We start from the raw sequence: 19343 nt of genomic DNA, 5'->3' as shown, positions 1-19343 counted from the left end.
ACACTAGATCTAGAAGTTGACCCTGTGCCTGTGACCATTGTGATGCTAGGCACTGTTGTAAGGGTCGCATGTGCAACCTTGCGTTTGGGACAATGGCTATGCATGAGGACATCATGCCTAGGAGTTTCATCACCATTTTGACTTGTATTCTTTGTTTTGGATACATGGCCTGTATTACATTGTGAAATGCCTGTACCCTTTGTGGGCTTGGAGTGGCAATCCCTTTTGCTGTGTTGATTGTCGCCCCCAAGTATTGCTGTGTCTGACACGGCTGAAGGTGTGACTTTGTGTAGTTGATTGAGAAACCTAGTTTGTGGAGGGTTTCTATGACGTACTTTGTGTGTTGTGAACACCGTTCTAGCGTGTTGGTTTTGATTAACCAATCGTCTAGGTACGGGAACACATGCATTTGCTGCCTTCTGATATGTGCAGCTACCACTGCCAGGCATTTTGTAAAAACTCTTGGCGCAGTTGTTATTCTGAATGGCAACACCCTGAATTGGTAATGTACCCCTTGGAATACAAACCTTAAGTACTTTCTGTGTGAAGGATGTATCGGTATATGGAAATATGCATCCTTTAGGTCTAGTGTTGTCATGTAGTCTTGTTGTTTGAGCAGTGGGATTACGTCCTGTAATGTCACCATGTGAAAGAGATCTGATTTGATGTAGGTATTTAATGTTCTGAGATCTAATATAGGTCTTAGTGTTTTGTCCTTTTTGGGTATGAGAAAGTACAGAGAGTAAACTCCTGTTCCCTTCTGTTGAATTGGTACTAATTCTATTGCTCCTTTTTGTAGCAATGCTTGGATTTCTAGCCCTAGAAGATCCATGTGTTCTTTTGACATATTGTGTGTTTTCGGTGGGACGTTTGGAGGGAATTTGAGAAATTTTATGCAATAACCATGCTGGATAATTGCCAGTACCCAATTGTCTGTTGTTATTTCCTCCCAATGTTTGTAAAACTTGGCTAGTCTCCCCCCCCCCCCCCCCCCCCCCCACAGGTGTTATGTGTTGGGGGTTTGTGACGTGGAAGTCACTGCTTGTTTTGAGGAGTTTTGGGGCTTTGGAACTTCCCTCTACTCTTTTGGAATTGTCCCCCTCTATATTGTCCCCGAAAACTTCCCCGCTGATATTGGCTCTGATAAGTGGGCCTTGTTTGTGAGGTAGTGGGTTCTTTAGCTTGTCCTCGAAACCCCCCTCTAAACTGCGTTTTGCGAAATGTGCCTCTGCTCTGTGGGGAGTAGAGTGCGCCCATGGCTTTGGCCGTATCAGTGTCTTTTTTTATATTTTTCGATAGCAGTGTCCACCTCCGGCCCAAACAACTGCTGTCCGTTAAAAGGCATATTCAGCACAGCTTTTTGTATTTCCGGCTTGAATCCTGACGTACGCAACCATGCGTGTCTCCTTATGGTTACTGCAGTATTTACTGTCCTAGCAGCTGTATCTGCTGCATCCATTGCTGACCGTATCTGATTATTTGAGATACTTTGTCCTTCCTCCACCACTTGTTGTGCCCTCTTCTGGAACTCTTTGGGTAAGTGTTCAATGAAATGCTGCATTTCGTCCCAATGAGCCCTATCATATCTTGCCAGCAGTGCTTGTGAGTTGGCAATGCGCCATTGGTTTGCTGCTTGTGCTGCAACCCTTTTCCCCGCAGCGTCGAACTTGCGACTCCTTGTCTGGAGGTGGTGCGTCTACCGAGGAGAGTTTGCTCTCTTGCGAGCTGCCCCTACTACCACAGAGTCTGGTGTTAATTGCTGCGTGACATACACAGGGTCTGTTGGCGGTGGCTTGTACTTTTTCTCCACCCTTGGAGTTATGGCCCTGCCCTGCCCTTCACAGGCTCCTGAAACACCTGTTTGGAGTGTTTTAGCATTCCAGGTAGCATAGGTAAGCTCTGGTATTGGCTATGAGTGGAGGATAGTGTATTAAACAAAAAGTCATCCTCAATCGGTTCTGCATGCAAGGTGACATTATGAAAAGCTGCTGCTCTTGACACCACCTGTGTGTAGGATGTACTGTCCTCAGGTGGCGACGGCCTCGCTGGGTAACAGTCTGGGCTGTTATCCGACACTGGCGCATCATAAAGATCCCATGCGTCTGGATCATCCTGACTCATTCCAGTATGAGTTGGGGATTGTATCAGTGGTGGAGTGGCTACCGGTGATGTGTGCGTTGATGGTGGTGGAGATGGTGGCGGTGTTGTTTGCCTTGCCACCTTTGCCTGTGGCTGCTTGTCCTTTTCTTGAAAGGCAAGTCTTCTTTTCATTTTAATTGGGGGAAGAGTACTTATCTTCCCTGTGTCCTTTTGGATGTGGAGCCTTCTTTGAGTGTAGTCTGGCTCCATTGATTCTAGTTCTTGTCCGAACTTATGTCCTTGCATTTGGGAGGAAAGTCCCTGTTCCTCTGTGTAGGAATCTGATTTCGGTTCCGAGGCTGGATGTTTCGGAATGGAAACCTTTTCAGTAGCCTTTTTCGGCTCCGACGACACTTTCTTTATTTTCGGCGTCCCGGTCTCTCGGTGCCGACTCGTTTCGGTGCCGCCCTCTCGGTGCCGAACTTGCTCGGACCTGCTGTCTCAGGCTCGAGTTTTCTGTGTGCCGGTATCTCGACCGGAGTCGGATGACTCGACACAAGCGTGCCCTTTTTCGGTGCCGATGATCGTCACCTATTTTTCGGGTTAAGTCATGGCCTGCTGGTGGTGGCGTCCCCTGGGCTTTTATGGTCTTCTCATGAGTTTTATGTTTCAACGTCTTACTCACGGTTTTAGGCGTTTCTTCGGGATCTAGCTCATCCGAGTCTGACTCCTGGATGGAGAAGGTTTCTTCTTCCTCCTCCAAGTGCCTTTGTCCTGTCGGCGCCGACGCCATTTGCAGTCTTCTTGCTCTTCGGTCTCTTAATGTCTTCCTCGACCGAAACGCTCGACAGGCTTCACAAGTATCTTCTCTGTGTTCTGGAGACAAACACAAGTTACAGACCAGGTGCTGATCTGTATACGGATCCTTGTTGTGACATTTGGGGCAGAAGCGGAATGGGGTCCGTTCCATCAGCCTTGAAGAGACACGTGGCCGGGCCGACCAGGCCCCGACGGGGGATCGAAAAAACCCCGAAGGGCCACCGGAGCTCTTCAAAAGTCGGTGTTGATCTGTTGTAACTAACCCGATACCGAACGCAAACAATACCGACGATTTTTCTGAGATTCTAACTAACTTTCCGACCCGAAACACGGAGCGAAAAGGAACACGTCCGAACCCGATGGCGGAAAAAAAACAATCTAAGATGGAGTCAACGCCCATGCGCAATGGAGCCGAAATGGGAGGAGTCCCTCGATCTCGTGACGCGAAAAGACTTCTTCGAAGAAAAACAACTTGTAACACTCCGAGCCCAACACCAGATGGCGGGATGTGCACAGCATGTGTATCTGCAGCTACACATGCCATCGAACATATATATATATATATATATATACACATATAGATTAAATTTTGCTTCTTTCACAGATGTGCAGCAACTACGGTCATCCATTTTGAGAATGTTCTAGGGGAGGATTTTATGCCGAAGGGTAATGTTTTCTTGCGATTGGAATATGAAAAAAGGCATCCTGAAGTTCTATGGAGCACATCCAGTCCCCCTGATGGAGTTGGGGGTTAAGCTGATGAAGAACAAGCATTCTGAATTCTTCTTTTTGGATGAATTTGTTCAAGTATCGTAGGTCTAAGATCGTCCAGTATTCTTGAGTCTGGACTTTTTTTCTGGACGAGGAAATAACCTGAGTAGACTCCTGTGCCTCACTGCAAGAGTGGAACCTCCTCTATTGCTTCTTTTTGTAGTAACATGTCCACTACCTTTTGCAACAAACTATGTTGATTGTGGACTGTTGCTTTTGGTGGCACTTCTGTGGAGGGTATGTGAACTTGAGTGCGTAACCATTCTAAACAATGTTCAAAACCCATTTGTCGTTTATTATTTTGAGCCACTCTTTTAAATGCTTGGTAATGCTTACCCCACTGGAGTGGGAGGCAGAGAAGAGGGAAGCTGGGACTCATTGTTTTGAATGTCTTTTAGAGGAAGAAGCGGAAGGACGGGGAGCATTGTTTCCTCTTCCTGGTTGTCGAGGATAGTGAAGTGACCTACCATATTGAAGTTGTTGTGGCACCCAGTGAGATATTTGAACCCTCTGTTGCACATGACGTTGATCATAGGGCCTGTATCTTCTGTTTTCATTCTGGTCATTTCCTCATCGATGTGTGTGCTGAAAAGAAATGATCTGTTGAAGAGAAGATTTGATACTCTGTGCTGAGCTTCAGGTTTCAATACTGTAAGTCTTAGCCATGATAAATGTCTCGTAGTGATGCCATGAGAATAACCATGAGCGGAGCGATAGGAGGCATCGCCTGCTGCGCTAATAATCTGGTTTGCCAATAGACCACCCTCTTTGAAGATTTCCTGACAATCTTGTCTGTCTTCCTTAGGCAGTGTCTGTGAAAAGCTAGAGAGAGAGTCCTACAAAGACCTCTTGTACCTGCCAAGGAACACCGCTGCACTTGATACCTTCATGTATGGTGCTGAGGTATGACACTTTCTTACCCATCAAGCCAAATTGTTTACTATCTTTATCCGGTAGTGCCGTTGAGGATGAAGCAGTGGCATGAGTCTTTTTTGCAGCTGCCACAAACACCGAATCTGGGGGAGGATCTGATCAGAGGAACAAAGGGTTTTGATCAGGTGCCTTATATTTTTTCTGGAGTCTTGATGGTAAAGCTCGAACAGATGCTGGAGTCCGAAAAGTCTGCATGGCAGAATCAAGGAGGCCGGGAACTAAAGGCAGTAGTGGTACGGAAGAAGACCTATGATGAAGAGTTTAAAAAATGATTGCCGAAGTAGACACAGGTGTTGCAATGTCAATGTTTAGCTTTGTCGCCTCTATGATGAGGACATCATTGAATGTTACCAGGTCTTCCACAGAGGAAACTCTAGGTGGAGGGGAGTCTGACAGCGGTGGTGAGTAGTAACTTATGGAGGAACGAGAAGTCGAAGACCAAGAGGGTGATCTATGTCTTCTTCGAGGCCTGTAGCGGTAGTGGTGACGTGACCTGGACCGAGACCTGGTATGTGTAGATCTAGATGGAGATCTATGAGAACGCGAGGGTTTAGTTGGTGTTTTCGCTCTGAGTGGACTCCTAGACCCTCGAGGCATCCCAGGTGACATATGCGTAGGCCTTTTGGATGGGGAATAGGTTTTTGAATAATCCAAACCTGGAGTCCGATGTCTTTGAGGGAGATGCAGAGATTATAGAGGGAGACTATTGCGGTCTCTTAATGAACAGATCTGATCTCGGAGGAAAGAGATCTCCTTCTCAGCAGCGATAATCTTGGTTGCGATGACAACCTTCTCCCAACGTCGATATTGGAACCTCAGCAGGTGGCATCAACGTTGGTTGCCTTGGCGTCAAATCCTGTGCTATGGACATATCTTGTGGCTTCGGATTAGTTGAAGGTGAGCCTGCTGCTAACGACGTAGGCTGTTTTGACATCAAGTGACCATGCTTCAACGGAGAGCTATGTGACGTCGGCCATGTTGATGCCAACTGGAATGGGACTCTTGACGTTGACCGGCCATGCCTCGCCGGTGACTTCTCTGACTGGCCCACTTGACGTCGATCCAGATGCAGACTGGGAACTGATAGGCACTTCTTTTCTCCTACCTGTTGATAGAGGTGAGGAATGTTGTTTTTCTTTCGACCTTCCTGAATGTTCCAGAGAGGAGGGCTCTGCAAAGGAGGTTTTTGACGACCCCCCCCACCCCCACCCTCTAAAAGCCACTTGAAGGTCTCACCTTTCCTCTCTCTTGAAGCACATGAAGTCTGCTCTTCTCTCTGTCCCTGACAGTACCTCTTGACAGGGTTTGCAGGCTTCTTACCTCTGCAGTCTGCAAGTCTTGGTGCACCAACTGGTTTCTTACTTGTTCTGGATTGGCCAAGATAAGGGCAACCCCTCCCAGTAACCACAGTGCTGTTGATAATACTATGCTTATCAGGCTGTATCCTCCAGAAGGACTCCCAGAGGAAAAACCCAAAATATGGGAAAAACCCTTAGACCACAGGATCTCCTGAGAAGAGGCTAAATGAGAAGCAGAAAAAAAAAGAAAAAAAAAAATTAGAATCAGGAACAACAAAACTGCAGGCAAAAACAGGATAGAGGTCCAGAATCACGGGGAGCGGGAGCAAGGATCACCACCAGGACTGAAGTGTTTGCAATGCAAGGAAAATAAGACCTTCTGTGCTTTTATCCTGGCAAACAAGAAGTGGCATTGGCTATTTTTTTTTGTATTTTTTATTACAGTTTTCTCTCCAATAAAACATAGTACTGTTTTCTATGCATCCTTTCCGAGTTTCCGAAATTCTGGAGTTCTTTTTCATATTTATTAACGGAAAACTTAACAAAAATTAGACATATTTTTTATATATATATATATATATATATATATATATATATATATATATATATATATATATATATATATGGAAAATGTCACTTACCCAGTGTTCATCTGTTCGTGGCATGTTGCGCTGCAGATTCACATTTGCACTGTTCCTGCCATCTAGTGTTGGGCTCGGAGTGTTTGAAGTTGTATTTCTTCTAAGAAGTCTTTTCGAGTCACGGGACCTAGTGACTCCTCCCTTCCGGTTCCATTGCACATGGGTGTCGACTCCATCTTAGATTGTTTTCCCCGCATAGGGTGAGGTAGGAGTTGTTAGAATGAGGATACTAATGATGCACATGCAATGGAGTAGATATGTATGTACATAGTTTGTGGTAAAGGAATATTGATTTACATATATACAATTTAAATGCAACTAAAATGGCTACAGGCTCCCGGGGAGGTGGGATGGCGCATGTGAATCTGCAGCTCAACATGCCACGAACAGATGTACACTGGGTAAGTGACATTTTCCGTTTGATGGCATGTGTAGCTGCAGATACACATGCTATGCATAGACTAATAAGCAGTAATCTCCCCAAAAAAGCGGTCTTGAAGTTAACCCTGTGCCTGCGTCCATTGTTTTGCTAGGCACTGCTGTAAGGGCTGCATGTGTAGCCGTGCATTTGGGACAATAGCGATGCATGAGGACATCATGCCTAGTAGTTTCATTACAAACCTGACCGTGTATTGTTGGTTTGGTTGCATGCTTGATCTTATATTTTGAAACAATTTACCTCTCTGTGGACTTGGAGTGGCAATTGCTTTTTGTGTGTTGAGTGTGGCTCCCAGGTATTGTTGTACTTGGGATGGTTGCAAGTGAGATTTTTGGTAATTTATAGAAAACCCTAGTTTGTGTAGAGTATCTATTACATATTGCGTGTGACTTTGACACTGGAGTTGAGTGTTGGCTTTTATTAGCCAATCGTCTAGATACGGGAATACATGCATGTGATGTCTCCTTGTATGAGCTGCTACTACAGCTAGGCATTTTGTAAATACTCTGGGTGCTGTTATCCCGAAGGGCAATACTTTGTATTGGCAATGGTTGCCCTGTATTGCAAATCTGAGGTACTTCCTGTGAGACTGATGAATGGGTATGTGAAAATACGCATCCTTTAGATCCAGTGTTGCCATGTATTCTCCTTGTTTTAGTAAGGGAACTACGTCCTGTAGTGTGACCATGTGGAAATGATCTGATTTGATGAAGAGATTCAACGTTCTGAGATCTAGAATTGGCCTTAATGTTTTGTCTTTTTTGGGAATAAGGAAATATAGGGAGTAAACCCCTGTTCCTTTTTGATGATGGGGTACTAGTTCTATGGCTTGTTTTGCTAGTAGTGCTTGCACTTCTATTTGTAGTAGGTCTAGATGTTGTGTCAACAGTTTGTGCGTTCTTGGGGGAACATCTGGAGGGAATTGTGTGAACTCTATGCAGTAACCATGTTGGATAATTGATAGAACCCATGTGTCCGTGGTAATGTCTGACCAATTGTTGTGGTATTTTGTTAATCTCCCCCCCACTGGTGATGTGTGTTGGGGGAGTGTGACATCGAAGTCACTGTTTGCTGCTAGGGGTCTGCTTGGCAGGCTGAAATGTTCCCCTTGCTCTTGGGAACTGTCCCCTGTAGGAGCCACAAAACCCCCCTCTCTGGTACTGAGACTGGTAAGTGGGTTTTGTTTGGGAGGTGGATGGCTCTGAGGGATGGTGTCTAAACCCTCCCCTAAACTGTGGCTTCCTAAATGTTCCCCTATATTAAGAAGAATAGAGCGCGCCCATGGCTTTGGCCGTGTCTGTGTCCTTTTTCCTTTTCTCTATTGCGGTGTCTACCTCCGGCCCGAATAGTTGGTGTTGGTTGAATGGCATATTTAATACTGCCTGCTGTATTTCTGGCTTAAAACCAGAACTTTGGAGCCACGCATGCCTCCTGATAGTAACTGCTGTATTGACAGTCCATGCTGCTGTATCAGCAGAGTCCAGTGCAGAGCAGATCTGGTTGTTGGAGACGGCCTGTCCCTCCTCCACCACCCGTTGGGCACGCTTCTGATGCTCTTTTGGTATATGTTGGATAATATCCTGAATCTCGTCCCAATGTGCTCTGTCGTAGCGGGCGCGAAGGGCTTGTGAATTGGCGATCCGCCACTGGTTGGCCGCTTGCGATGCCACTCTTTTCCCCGCCGCGTCGAATTTACGGCTTTCTTTATCAGGGGGTGGTGCATCCCTTGACGATTGAGAATTTGCCCACTTCCTTGCAGCCCCCACTACAACTGAGTCTGGAGGGAGCTGTTGTGTAATAAACACAGGGTCTGATGGGGGAGGTTTATATTTTTTCTCGACCCTTGGTGTAATGGCCCTTCCTTTCACCGGATCCTGAAAACCCTGTTGTGAGTGCTTAAGCATGCCCAGTAACATTGGCAGGCTTTGATACGAAGCATGCGTGGATGCCGGAGTGTTAAACAGAAAGTCATCCTCCACCGGTTCTGAATGCATAGTAACATTATGAAATGTTGCTGCTCTGGTCTGTACTTGTGTATAAGATGCGCATCCTCTGGAGGTGAAGGCTTTGAAGGATAACACTCGGGACTGTTGTCCGAAACTAATGGGTCATATAGATCCCAGGGGTTTGCATAGTCCTGCGTCATCCCAGTATGTGTGGGTGACTGCACCATTGGTGTGCCAACTGGTGACCGTTGTGGCGAGTGAAGTGGAGATGTTTGTGGTAAGAAATGTGGGAGTGGTGACCTTTCTCTAACCACTTTGGCTTTTGGTTGCTCAGTTTCAGTCTCATGAAACGCCAGTTTTCTTTTAAATTTGAGCGGAGGGATGGTTTGTATTTTCCCTGTGTCTTTTGGGATTTGTAGCCTTGGTTGAGTCTGGTCAAGCTCTTCCAAATCCAGTTTCCTGCTCGAATCTGTGCCTCTCCTTGAGTTGTTGAGAGAGCCCATGCTCTTCCGTATAGGAAGTCTTTTTCGGCTCCGAAGCCGGTTTTTTCAGTACCGAAAACCCCATGGATACTGTCAGTCTCGGCTCTTTCGAGGCTTGCTCAATTCGACCAATCAATGTCGACTCTTTTCGGTGCCGGTTTCTCGACCTGAGTCGGAAGACTTCGGCACTATCTTGGCCTTTTTCGGTGCCGAAGATAGTATTTGGTCACCGCCTTTCTTGTGGGTCGAGCCATGGCCTTCCGGCAGTGGCGTCCCGAGGCCTTCTGTTTCTTCATTTGACTTTGGGGCTGGGACAGGGAAGTGGTACTCACTTTTTGCGCAGCCGTCGGTGGCCGGTCCCCTTCAGAGTCATCAGATTCCGAACCTTGTATCGAAATTCTCATTTCTTCCTCCTCAGCGTAGAGGTGTTGTGTCGACTTCGATGCCATCTGCAAATGTCTTGCGCGTCAATCTCTTAAGGTCTTCTTGGATCAAAAAGCTTTGCAGGCCTCACAAGTATCCTCTCTGTGTTCTGGCGCCAAACACAGATTACAGAGCCGATGCTGGTCTGTATAAGGATACTTGGCGTGACACGTCGGACTGAAACAGAAGGGGTCCGGTCCATGAGTCTTCGACGACGGGTGTGGTTGGGCCGACCAGGCCTCGGTTAGGTGTGGAAGCCCCAAAGGGCCGCTGAAGCGGTTGTGTTGTGGGTGCCGATGTATTTATACTAAACCGGTCCCGAACGCAAACAATACCGACGGATTTCGATGTTTTTCTAAGTTTTCCCGATTCGAATTACGGAGGTAAGAGGAACACGTCCGAACCCGATGGCGGAAAGAAAACTATATAAGATGGAGTCGATGCCCATGCGCAATGGAGCCGAAAGGGAGGAGTCACTCGGTCCCGTGACTCAAAAACTTCTTTGAAGAAAAACAAATTGTAACACTCCGAGACCAACACTAGATGGCAGGAACAGTGCACAGCATGTGTATCTGCAGCTACACATGCCACCGAACATATGTGTGTGTGTGTGTGTTATGTGCTCCGAGGTCCCCGGACGCAGAGAATAATTCAGTGTTTATGACTATTGATGAGGATCCCCTGGAAGAGAATCTGAGTTCTACTTTGCAGCCCAAGTGTTAGAAGTAATGTTAGAAATGGGGTTTCGGATTGGCTAGGGTAGGCACCTCAGCCAGGCACAAACAACCACTCTAGTCAGGGCGAGTAAGATACACACCAAAGATAACCTGTGCTCACCCCCTGTAGCTTGGCACAGAACAGTCAGGCTTATCTCCCCAGAGGACATGTGTAAAGCGCTTGCACAAAACACTCACACCAGTGACACAATAAATACACCATAAAAGAGACTCCACATGATATCATATAACAATACAAGTATATAGTGCATCAATCAGACCAACACGACGTAAGTCAGTGTTTACTTTGCCTACCAGGCAATTGTCATAAAAATCAACATGAGTGCAACAAAGGAATTATTGTTGGTTTTCCACACATCATAAAAGAAAACATTACTGGGCCTATTATGCAATTACTGAAAACAGTATTTGTGACCCTGGACACTGGGTGGACCAAAAGGACATTCGCTAGAGGTACTGTACATATTGGGTAAGCACTGAAGCAATATGCAACATCCTACCAACGCAAGTCACATCGCTATACCTTACACTAGCCAGGCAGGAATTGCGACAATGATGCTGTAGGAAGATGGCTCTGTATATACTATTTCAAAGTGAGAGATAGTGGGCACAGAGTCCAAGGGTTCCCCTTAGAGGTAAGATAGTGGCAAAATTAGATAATTCTAATGCTCTATTTTGTGGTAGTGTGGTTGAGCAGTAGGTTTATCAGAGGGTAGTGTTAAGCACTTGTACACACACAGGCAATAAACGAGGAACACACACTCAAAGACTTAACTCCAAGCCAATAGTTTTTATATAGAAAAATATATTTTCTTAATTTATTTTAGAACCACAAGATTCAAGATTTGAGGTAAATACATAAAATGCAAGGTACTCCACATAGATAAGTAAGGAACTTTGAATTAGAGCAGTAACATACATAGTTTTAGTCAAAATGGCAATAAGCTACTTTAAAAGTGGACACAGTGCAAAAATCAACAGTTCCTGGGGGAGGTAAGTATTGGTTAGGTTTTCAGGTAAGTAAGGCACTCACAAGTTCAAGTTCCTGGGCATGGGCAGTCAACCGTTGGGAGTTCAAGGCAACCCCAAAGTCACCGCACCAGCAACACAGGGCCGGTCAGGGGTAGAGGTCAAAGGAGGGCCCAAAACACATAGGTGCCTATGGAGAACAGGAGTGCTCCGGTTCCAGTCTGCCAACAGGTAAGTACCTGCGTCTTCGGAGGGCAGACCAAGGGGGTTTTGTAGAGCCCTGGGGGTGTGGGGGGAGACACAAGTAGGCAAACAAAACACCCCCTGAGCGGCACAGGGTCGGTGGTGCAGTGTGCAAAACAGGTGTTGGGTTTTGAATAGGACTCAATGGAGGGACCCCGGGGTCACTCTAGCAGTGCAGGCAGGGTACAAGGGGACTTCTCGGCCCAGCCACCGACTGGACTAGGCAGAGGGTCGCCTGAGGGTCACTCCTGCAATGGAGTTCGGTTCCTTCTGGTCCTGGGGGCTGCGGGTGCAGTGCTTGGTCCAGGCGTCGGGTTCGTTGTTCAGACAGTCGCGGTCAGTGGGAGCCTCTGGATTCTCTCTGCATGCATTGCTGTGGGGCTGCAGGGGGGTCGTCACTGGTTACTCACGAGGTCGCAGTCACCTGGGAGTCCTCCCTGTAGTGTTGGTTCTCTGGAGCTCGAGCTGGGGGCGTCTGGTTCAGAGGGTGAAGTCTCACACTTCTGGCAGGAAGAGTGAGTTCTTTCAAAGTTGCAAAGCTGTTGCGGTTTGTGAACAGTGCCGCTGTTCTCAGGTGTTTCTTGGTCCTTCGGGTTTCAGGGCAGTCCTTTGAGGCTTCAGAGGTCGCTGGTCCCTGTTGGATGCATCGCTGTGCAGTTTTCTTTGAGTCTGGAGACAGGTCGGTAGGGCTGGGGCCAAAGCAGTTGTTGTCCCTGCTACTGTCCTGGAGGGTGGCTACACCCACTTTGTGCCTCCTCCCTGAGGGGAGGGGGGCACATCCCTAATCCTATTGGGGGAATCCTCCAATCTCAAAATGGAGGATTTCTAAAGGCAGGGGTCACCTCAGCTCAGGACACCTTGGGGGCTGCCCTGACTGGTGGGTGACTCCTCCTTGTTTTTCTCATTATCTCCTCCAGCCTTGCCGCCAAAAGTGGGGGCAGTGGCCGGAGGAGCGAGCATCTCCACTAGCTGGAATGCCCCGGGGTGCTGTAACAAAAGGCATGAGCCTTTGAGGCTCACCGCCAGGTGTTACAGTTCCTGCAGGGGGAGGTGAGAAGCACCTCCTCCCAGTATAGGCTTTGTTCCTGGCCACATAGTGACAAAGGCACTCTCCCCATGTGGTCAGCAACTCGTTTGGTTGTGGCAGGCTTACAGAAACTGGCCAGTCTAGCACTAGGAGTCGGACTGGTATTCAGGGGGCATCTCTAAGATGCCCTCTGGGTGCATTTTACAATAAGTTCCACACTGGCATCAGTGTGCATTCATTGTGCTGAGAAATTTGACACCAAACTTCCCAGATTTCAGTGTAGCCATTATGGAACTGTGGAGTTAGTCTTTGACAAAGTCCCAGACCATATACTCTTTATGGCTACCCTGCACTTACAATGTCTAAAGTTTTGCTTGGACACTGTAGGGGCATAGTGCTCATGCACATATGCACTCACCTGTGGTATAGTGCACCCTGCCTTAGGGCTGTAAGGCCTGCTAGAGGGGTGACTTACCTATGACACCCGCAGTGTGAGGTGGGCATGGCACTCTGAGGGGAGTGCCATGTCGACTTAGTCATTTTCTCCCCACCAGCACACACAAGCTGTGAGGCAGTGTGCTTGTACTGAGTGAGGGGTCCCCAGGGTGGCATAAGACATGCTGCAGCCCTTAGAGTCTTCCCTGGCATCAGGGCCCTTGGTACCATTTACAAGGGACTTATCTGTGTGCCAGGGCCTTGCCAATTGTTGGATCAAAGGTACAGTTTAGGGAAAGAACACTGGTGCTGGGGCCTGGTTAGTAGGGTCCCAGCACACTTTCGATCATAACTGGCATCAGCAAAAGGCAAAAAGTCAGGGGGTAACCATGCCAAGGAGGCATTTCCTTACAGATGGCTATGAAATGATAATAATGATGTAAGGTTACTCGTTATACAGTAGGTATCCGCAAAGAACAAGTGTGGTTACGTAAACCGAGGAAAAGCAGAAGCAGGGTTATGGGGCCGCATTATAAAACAGAGCACTGCACAGCTGTGCCTATATCACAGAGTGTGTTACATTTGTCCCCAGTGACGGCTACAGTGCCATATCTTCCTCTACACTCAGGATTACGGTAAATTTAGAAGGGGGTGAGCCTCCTGTCTCAAGCGCCTCGTCCGGCAAGTAACCTAACTCACAGCCTCACCCGTGTCATTCTGGGATCGGTGAGCGCCCAAGGAATGTGTATTCTTCAATACAAGGCCTCTGCACCAAGCAGTGCGGGCCAAATCCAGGGATCGAACCCCCCTGCCCTGGAGGGTCGTCGACAAATGAGGGAATCCTCCCTCCCGGGTATACAGAGTAAGGGCTCCTCAGAAGCCCACACCAGCCCTGCAGGATGTACCTTCTCTAGGGCAGGATGGTCTTCAAACACTTTCTTCCCGGAGACGACTCTTCGGCGGGCCGGTGGAACTGCCACAGTCCTCCAGACACGCCCAGAAGGGAGCAGATCCTCTGCTGAGTAGGGCCCATGCCAGGTTGCAGCACCTTCGTCCTGGGAGGCTTCCAGCTCCACAGGGTGGTAGCGCGTGGCATGCGCTGGTCGTAAACAGGACCGGGAGTGTGGGGGAGCGTTCACCATGCCCTCCTCACAAAAATCCAGTATCCAGTGCCACGCCAAAATTCAGAAAGTGCCTTCCATAAACTTAGTTGAATTCAGTTCAGCGATGCTCAGGCACTCACAAGCAGACAAAGTGCTCACAACACACACTGGATTTTTAAAACACGGGCAGGCCACCAAAGTTATGGGAGGACACTGAGAGGTAGCACATGCAGTGAGCAGCAGCAGGTCAGCTCATCCAGGCATGTACAAGGCAGGGATGGAGGTTCAACCTGGCAGCCCACAGTGTGGAGGGAACTCCAAAGTCAGGGAACAAGCTGGAAGCAGGCAACATACAGAAAAGCAATCCAGATGTTTTCCTTGGGCCCCCAGAAGACACCAGGCAGCAGAGCAACAAAAAAGAAGAACAGTCCAGATGAGTCTTTTGTGCAGTCCAGCAGTCCTTCCGACAGAGGTCCGGTCCAAGTTCCAAAGTGCTCTAAAATCAGGGGGCTAGAGCACCTCTACTTACACTCAAAATGCCAAGCGTCAAGAAGGTGGAAGAAGGTTCCAGCCAAATCTGACCAGTTCCAAAAACTCCCCTTCTCCTTTATCCCTGTCTCCAGTCATCAGTGAGGGGTGAACAAGCCCTTTGTGCGAGTGCAGGATACATCCTATCCAAGTGAAAAGTGTGCCCGCCTCCCTCTCTCCCAGCCCAAGAAGACCATCAGTATGCAGATCTAACCCTGTCACACCTAATCCTCCCTGATGGAACGCTGTCTGGGGAGTATGCACAAAGTGCAGCTGTCACCCTGTCCTAGATGTGGATTGGAGCCATGCTGCAAAGCACAAGAGTTGTAAGCACAGAGAAATGCCCTCTTTCTAAAAGTGTTATTTCTGAAATAGTAATGTTAAATCCACCTACACCAGTAAGCACGATTTTTCACTAACATTCCAAACTTAGCAAACATGCCCACGCTACTCCTTATCGATCAGAAATTAGCACTTAGACACATGGAAGACAATTTCTAATGCAATCCTATGAGAGGAGCAGCACTCACAGTATTGAGAAACTAAATAGACTGTTTTTCACTACTAGGACAAGTAACCCAAAAAACAAATGTCCTACCTTTTAATTAACCAGCACCCTGACCACTGGGCTTTATCTACGGCCCACCTTAGGAGTGACTTAGATGTAGCAAAAAGGGAGTCTAGGGCTTGTCAATGCATTTAACTTGCCAAGTCAGTGTGGCAGTAAATTGTGCATGCAGGCTCTGCAGTGATAGGCCTGAGACATGTTCGAAAGGCTACTCCTGTGGGTGGCGCAATCTGGGCTGCAAGCCCACTAGTAGCATTTAATTTACAGGCCCAGGGTATATGGTACACCACTTTACAAGGAACTTATGGGTAAATAAAGCCAAACATGTTTAAGCCAACCATACTAAGTTTTAGGTGTGAGAGCACATGCACTTTAGGACTGAGCAACAGTGGTAATGTGCCCTGAGTCCTAAAGCCAACAAAAAAGGGTCAGAAAAATAGAAGGAGACAGGCATAAAGTTTGGGGATAACCCTACATAAAGGTCCATTTCCAACAAGTAATTAGGTGTGCACATTTCTAAATCAATTACAGACAAAGCCCAGCACTAAACACGGAACTCACAAAGATATTTAGTCAGGCTGATAATAAAATACCTTGTTAGTATTAACGCTGACAGTTAGAGATTACAACAAAGTACTTACCTTGAGCTTAGCAAAACAATCACACTAAAATCACAGGAAGGAACTCCAAGGTGTCTAATACAGTGGCATCTCATGATTAGCCAGGTTTCTCACACTGGAGTATGAGTAGCATACACCAGTTTTCTATGTTTGGCCTTTGCATTGTCCAAATGTGTAACCATTTATTTACACTTTTTCACCAGAGTCCTGCTTTGTAGTTGTTGTCTCAGTACTGTCCACAACATGCAACATTTCTTTACACTCATCTAAGTGTCTCTAAAGCATTTATGGAAAATCTAAAAACATATTGAACTAAATGCTTAACAATGCAGTCTGTTATCACTGAACACATCACAAAGAGGCTACTATGCAATTAGTTTGTCCACATAATACAATCCAAAATATATAGAACACTAGCACACGGGAAGAAAGAACATAGTAAATGGGCGCTCACAGTGAATCCACATAGTAATAGGGAGACAATAATAAATAAGACACGGTGCTCCTGGCAAGAGGAACTTCCCTTATCCTCTAAGGCTTCCAAGGAAGCCTATACATAAGAAAGTCAGAAGTCAGGGCACTCGTGAATCAAAAACCAATTAAGTATAGAGAAATTTAAAAGTCCTTGTTGTGCCGATAGGGAATCATGTGAAGAAACTGGCGATCATGAAGAAATTTATTCTTGGAAGACAGATTACATCACAGTAATAGAGAACAATCCTTAGAATCATGTAGCAACCAACGCCAACACGTGTTTCGTCTTGAGAGAGAGTAAAATCTCTAAAGACTTCATCAGGGCTGTGCTAATATCTATACATCAGTCAGTATTATGAATCCGGGAAAATTCCAGGATAAACAACTAGTGGTGGCTGAGAATAAGAGAAATTCAGGAAATCGTGGCGCTTATAGCATCGAGTATCCTTATTAGTACCCACAAATTGAAATATATATCCAGACAGTATGGCGCCTGTAACTTTGAGTATCCTATTTGTACGTAAACGAATATGTTGGAGCGAGAAACCGCGTGTGTATCTAAGCGCGGTATCTCGTAGTACCTGTTCCAAATTGCGATCACCTTGGTTGCTACATGATTCTAAGGATTGTTCTCTATTACTGTGATGTAATCTGTCTTCCAAGAATAAATTTCTTCATGATCGCCAGTTTCTTCACATGATTCCCTATCGGCACAACAAGGACTTTTAAATTTCTCTATACTTAATTGGTTTTTGATTCACGAGTGCCCTGACTTCTGACTTTCTTACAATCCAAAATATGTCTTGTAAATTGAGTGCCTAAATATTCACCCCCTATGGGAGGAACAGTTCTTTATGGGAGAGCAAACAAACTGATACAAACTAACTTTGTTAGGGTTTTAATTTCTAATGGCAGAGAGATGGCAGGGGAAGAAGGCGTGAAAAGGGGGGACTGGGTAAATAAAGCACATGGGGAGATCAACAAAGAGGAGAGAAAGGCAAAGGAATCAAACAGGGGGAGATCGCATGGAACAAAGGATGCAATAAATATATGTAGATGTTATACTAACCAACATGAGATCCCAGAGTCCGCAATGAAGCCATGGTATGAATGGACACACCAGCTGGACAATCAGATGGTGATACCGCTGGTCCATCTACTAGAATAATGTGTTGGAGCAATGGAACTTGAGCAAGAATGTCCTGTGAGGAGAAACAAAGCTGTTAACACTAATAGCCCACAGTAATACATCAAAATTGTTCACAAATGGAACACATTTCAGGTAGTAGCGCAGCAGGACAGTCAAGAACTAGAGGCAGACATAAGCATACTTGCATAGGGAAGGCAGTGTCAAGAGAATTTCTTGATTTAAGTTTCAGATCACCAAGAGCAACATGTAATCATATGAAGTTCCACTGGTTCCAATGGCTTAGTAAACTGACTATCTGTGCTACCAGCCATGATAACAGGGAGAACAAGGATTGTCAAATATAGAATGAGTAACTCGATGAAATGAAAACAGGGAAAGAGTGAAAGGGAACTCTGCTCCTAATGAACGCACTCTAGTAAGATAGGGCCAACCAAGAGCCAGTGTAACAAGAAAGTGGGGGGTGCTGAGATGGCTACACACATACAGAACTCAGGTTTCACCAAGGAAGACTTCTATTCTCTCCTATAAAATTTGAGACTGCAAATGACCAACTTGGCCAGAGACTTATGGAAGTTGATTAGAAGACGGAAGAAATATAAGTCACAGGAAAGAACACTGGGGTGTAAGATGGAAGCAGTTGACAGCTAAATTGAGGCACTACAACTAAAAAGTGAAGACCTGGAAATCGAGCAAGGAGCAATAACTTAAGAGTCTGCAACGTGAAAGAAGGTCCAGAAGGGAGAGACTTAATTACATCAAAACATTGTTTGCCCAGATATTAGACCTTACTAAAGGAGTGGAAGTGCGGTTTGAAATGGTTCAGAGGGAGGAAAAGGGGAAACCCATACACGATGTCAGAGTTAATCTCATCCTAATCCTAGATTGGACAAGGTATAGGCTATCCAGAGCCGAGACTGTCTTCATCACCTTGTCTGCAATTTGGGTCTGGGAATGTAAGTCTCCAAGAAGACCTATCAAGACTGTGGAATCACTATCAAAGGCTCAAAAAGTTATTTGGGGCAGCCTTGGTGGGGAGCAGGGAGTGACTCCATTCTGTCATATAAACCTGGGGAGTGACTATCTTCTCCTCATGTCATCTCTTAACCTTGATGTTGATCCTTGCTCCTCATCTTCGATGCTGGATGTTATGGTATTAATGCAAAAAACCTTGCAAGGCATCCTTAAAGCATTGGTTGTAAACTCTGAAACTTTGAGATTACATAAGGGTTATCTTCAGTCTATTAAATCAGAGTTGAAACAGATAAATGGTTGTATGCCTAAGCTGGTAAGACCCGTAGAGGAGCAAGAGGGTCTGGCCGCTCAGGTTGGGGTGGGAGGTTCAGGACAAGAGTGTGTCGACTCAATCTATGGAAAAGGCCCCAATGGTAGAAGGGCAGCCCACGGTGTACATCTCCAAAGTACCAATGTTAATCAAAAGAAGGTGCAGACGCTTTGGATATGGCTACAATACCAGCTTTGGCCTCTCATGAGGAAGAATAGTCTTAGAAAAGGAGAGCGGAGGAGATATGCCGAGGTGGAAAAAAAAAAAAAGGAGGCCATGGTACTAGGATACAGACTTTTTCGGTAACTGAAGGTCCAGCTGAGGGGATAGGCAGTAATCAAGCTAAGAGTAGACTATCCATCCTCACCAGGCCTCA

At 46.4% G+C, this 19343-nt stretch overlaps 1 protein-coding gene across 5 annotated transcripts in view; it reads right to left on the bottom strand.

Annotated features, from left to right (window-relative positions):
- The window catches only part of ACSL3 (acyl-CoA synthetase long chain family member 3), a 503023-nt gene that overhangs the window by 243866 nt on the left and 239814 nt on the right, over window positions 1–19343 (bottom strand). For all 5 annotated transcript variants that reach the window (XM_069213474.1, XM_069213478.1, XM_069213477.1 and 2 more), the window contains exon 5: window positions 17605–17737. In XM_069213474.1, the coding sequence (XP_069069575.1) occupies window positions 17605–17737 (133 nt within the window). The remainder of the gene's footprint in view (window positions 1–17604; window positions 17738–19343) is intronic.

This window comes from Pleurodeles waltl, chromosome 11 (genome assembly GCF_031143425.1).
Source record: "Pleurodeles waltl isolate 20211129_DDA chromosome 11, aPleWal1.hap1.20221129, whole genome shotgun sequence".
In the NCBI taxonomy this organism is placed as follows: Eukaryota; Metazoa; Chordata; class Amphibia; order Caudata; family Salamandridae; genus Pleurodeles; species Pleurodeles waltl.
Note: the sequence above shows the minus strand (reverse complement) of the source record. Positions and strands in the feature narration are given on the sequence as shown.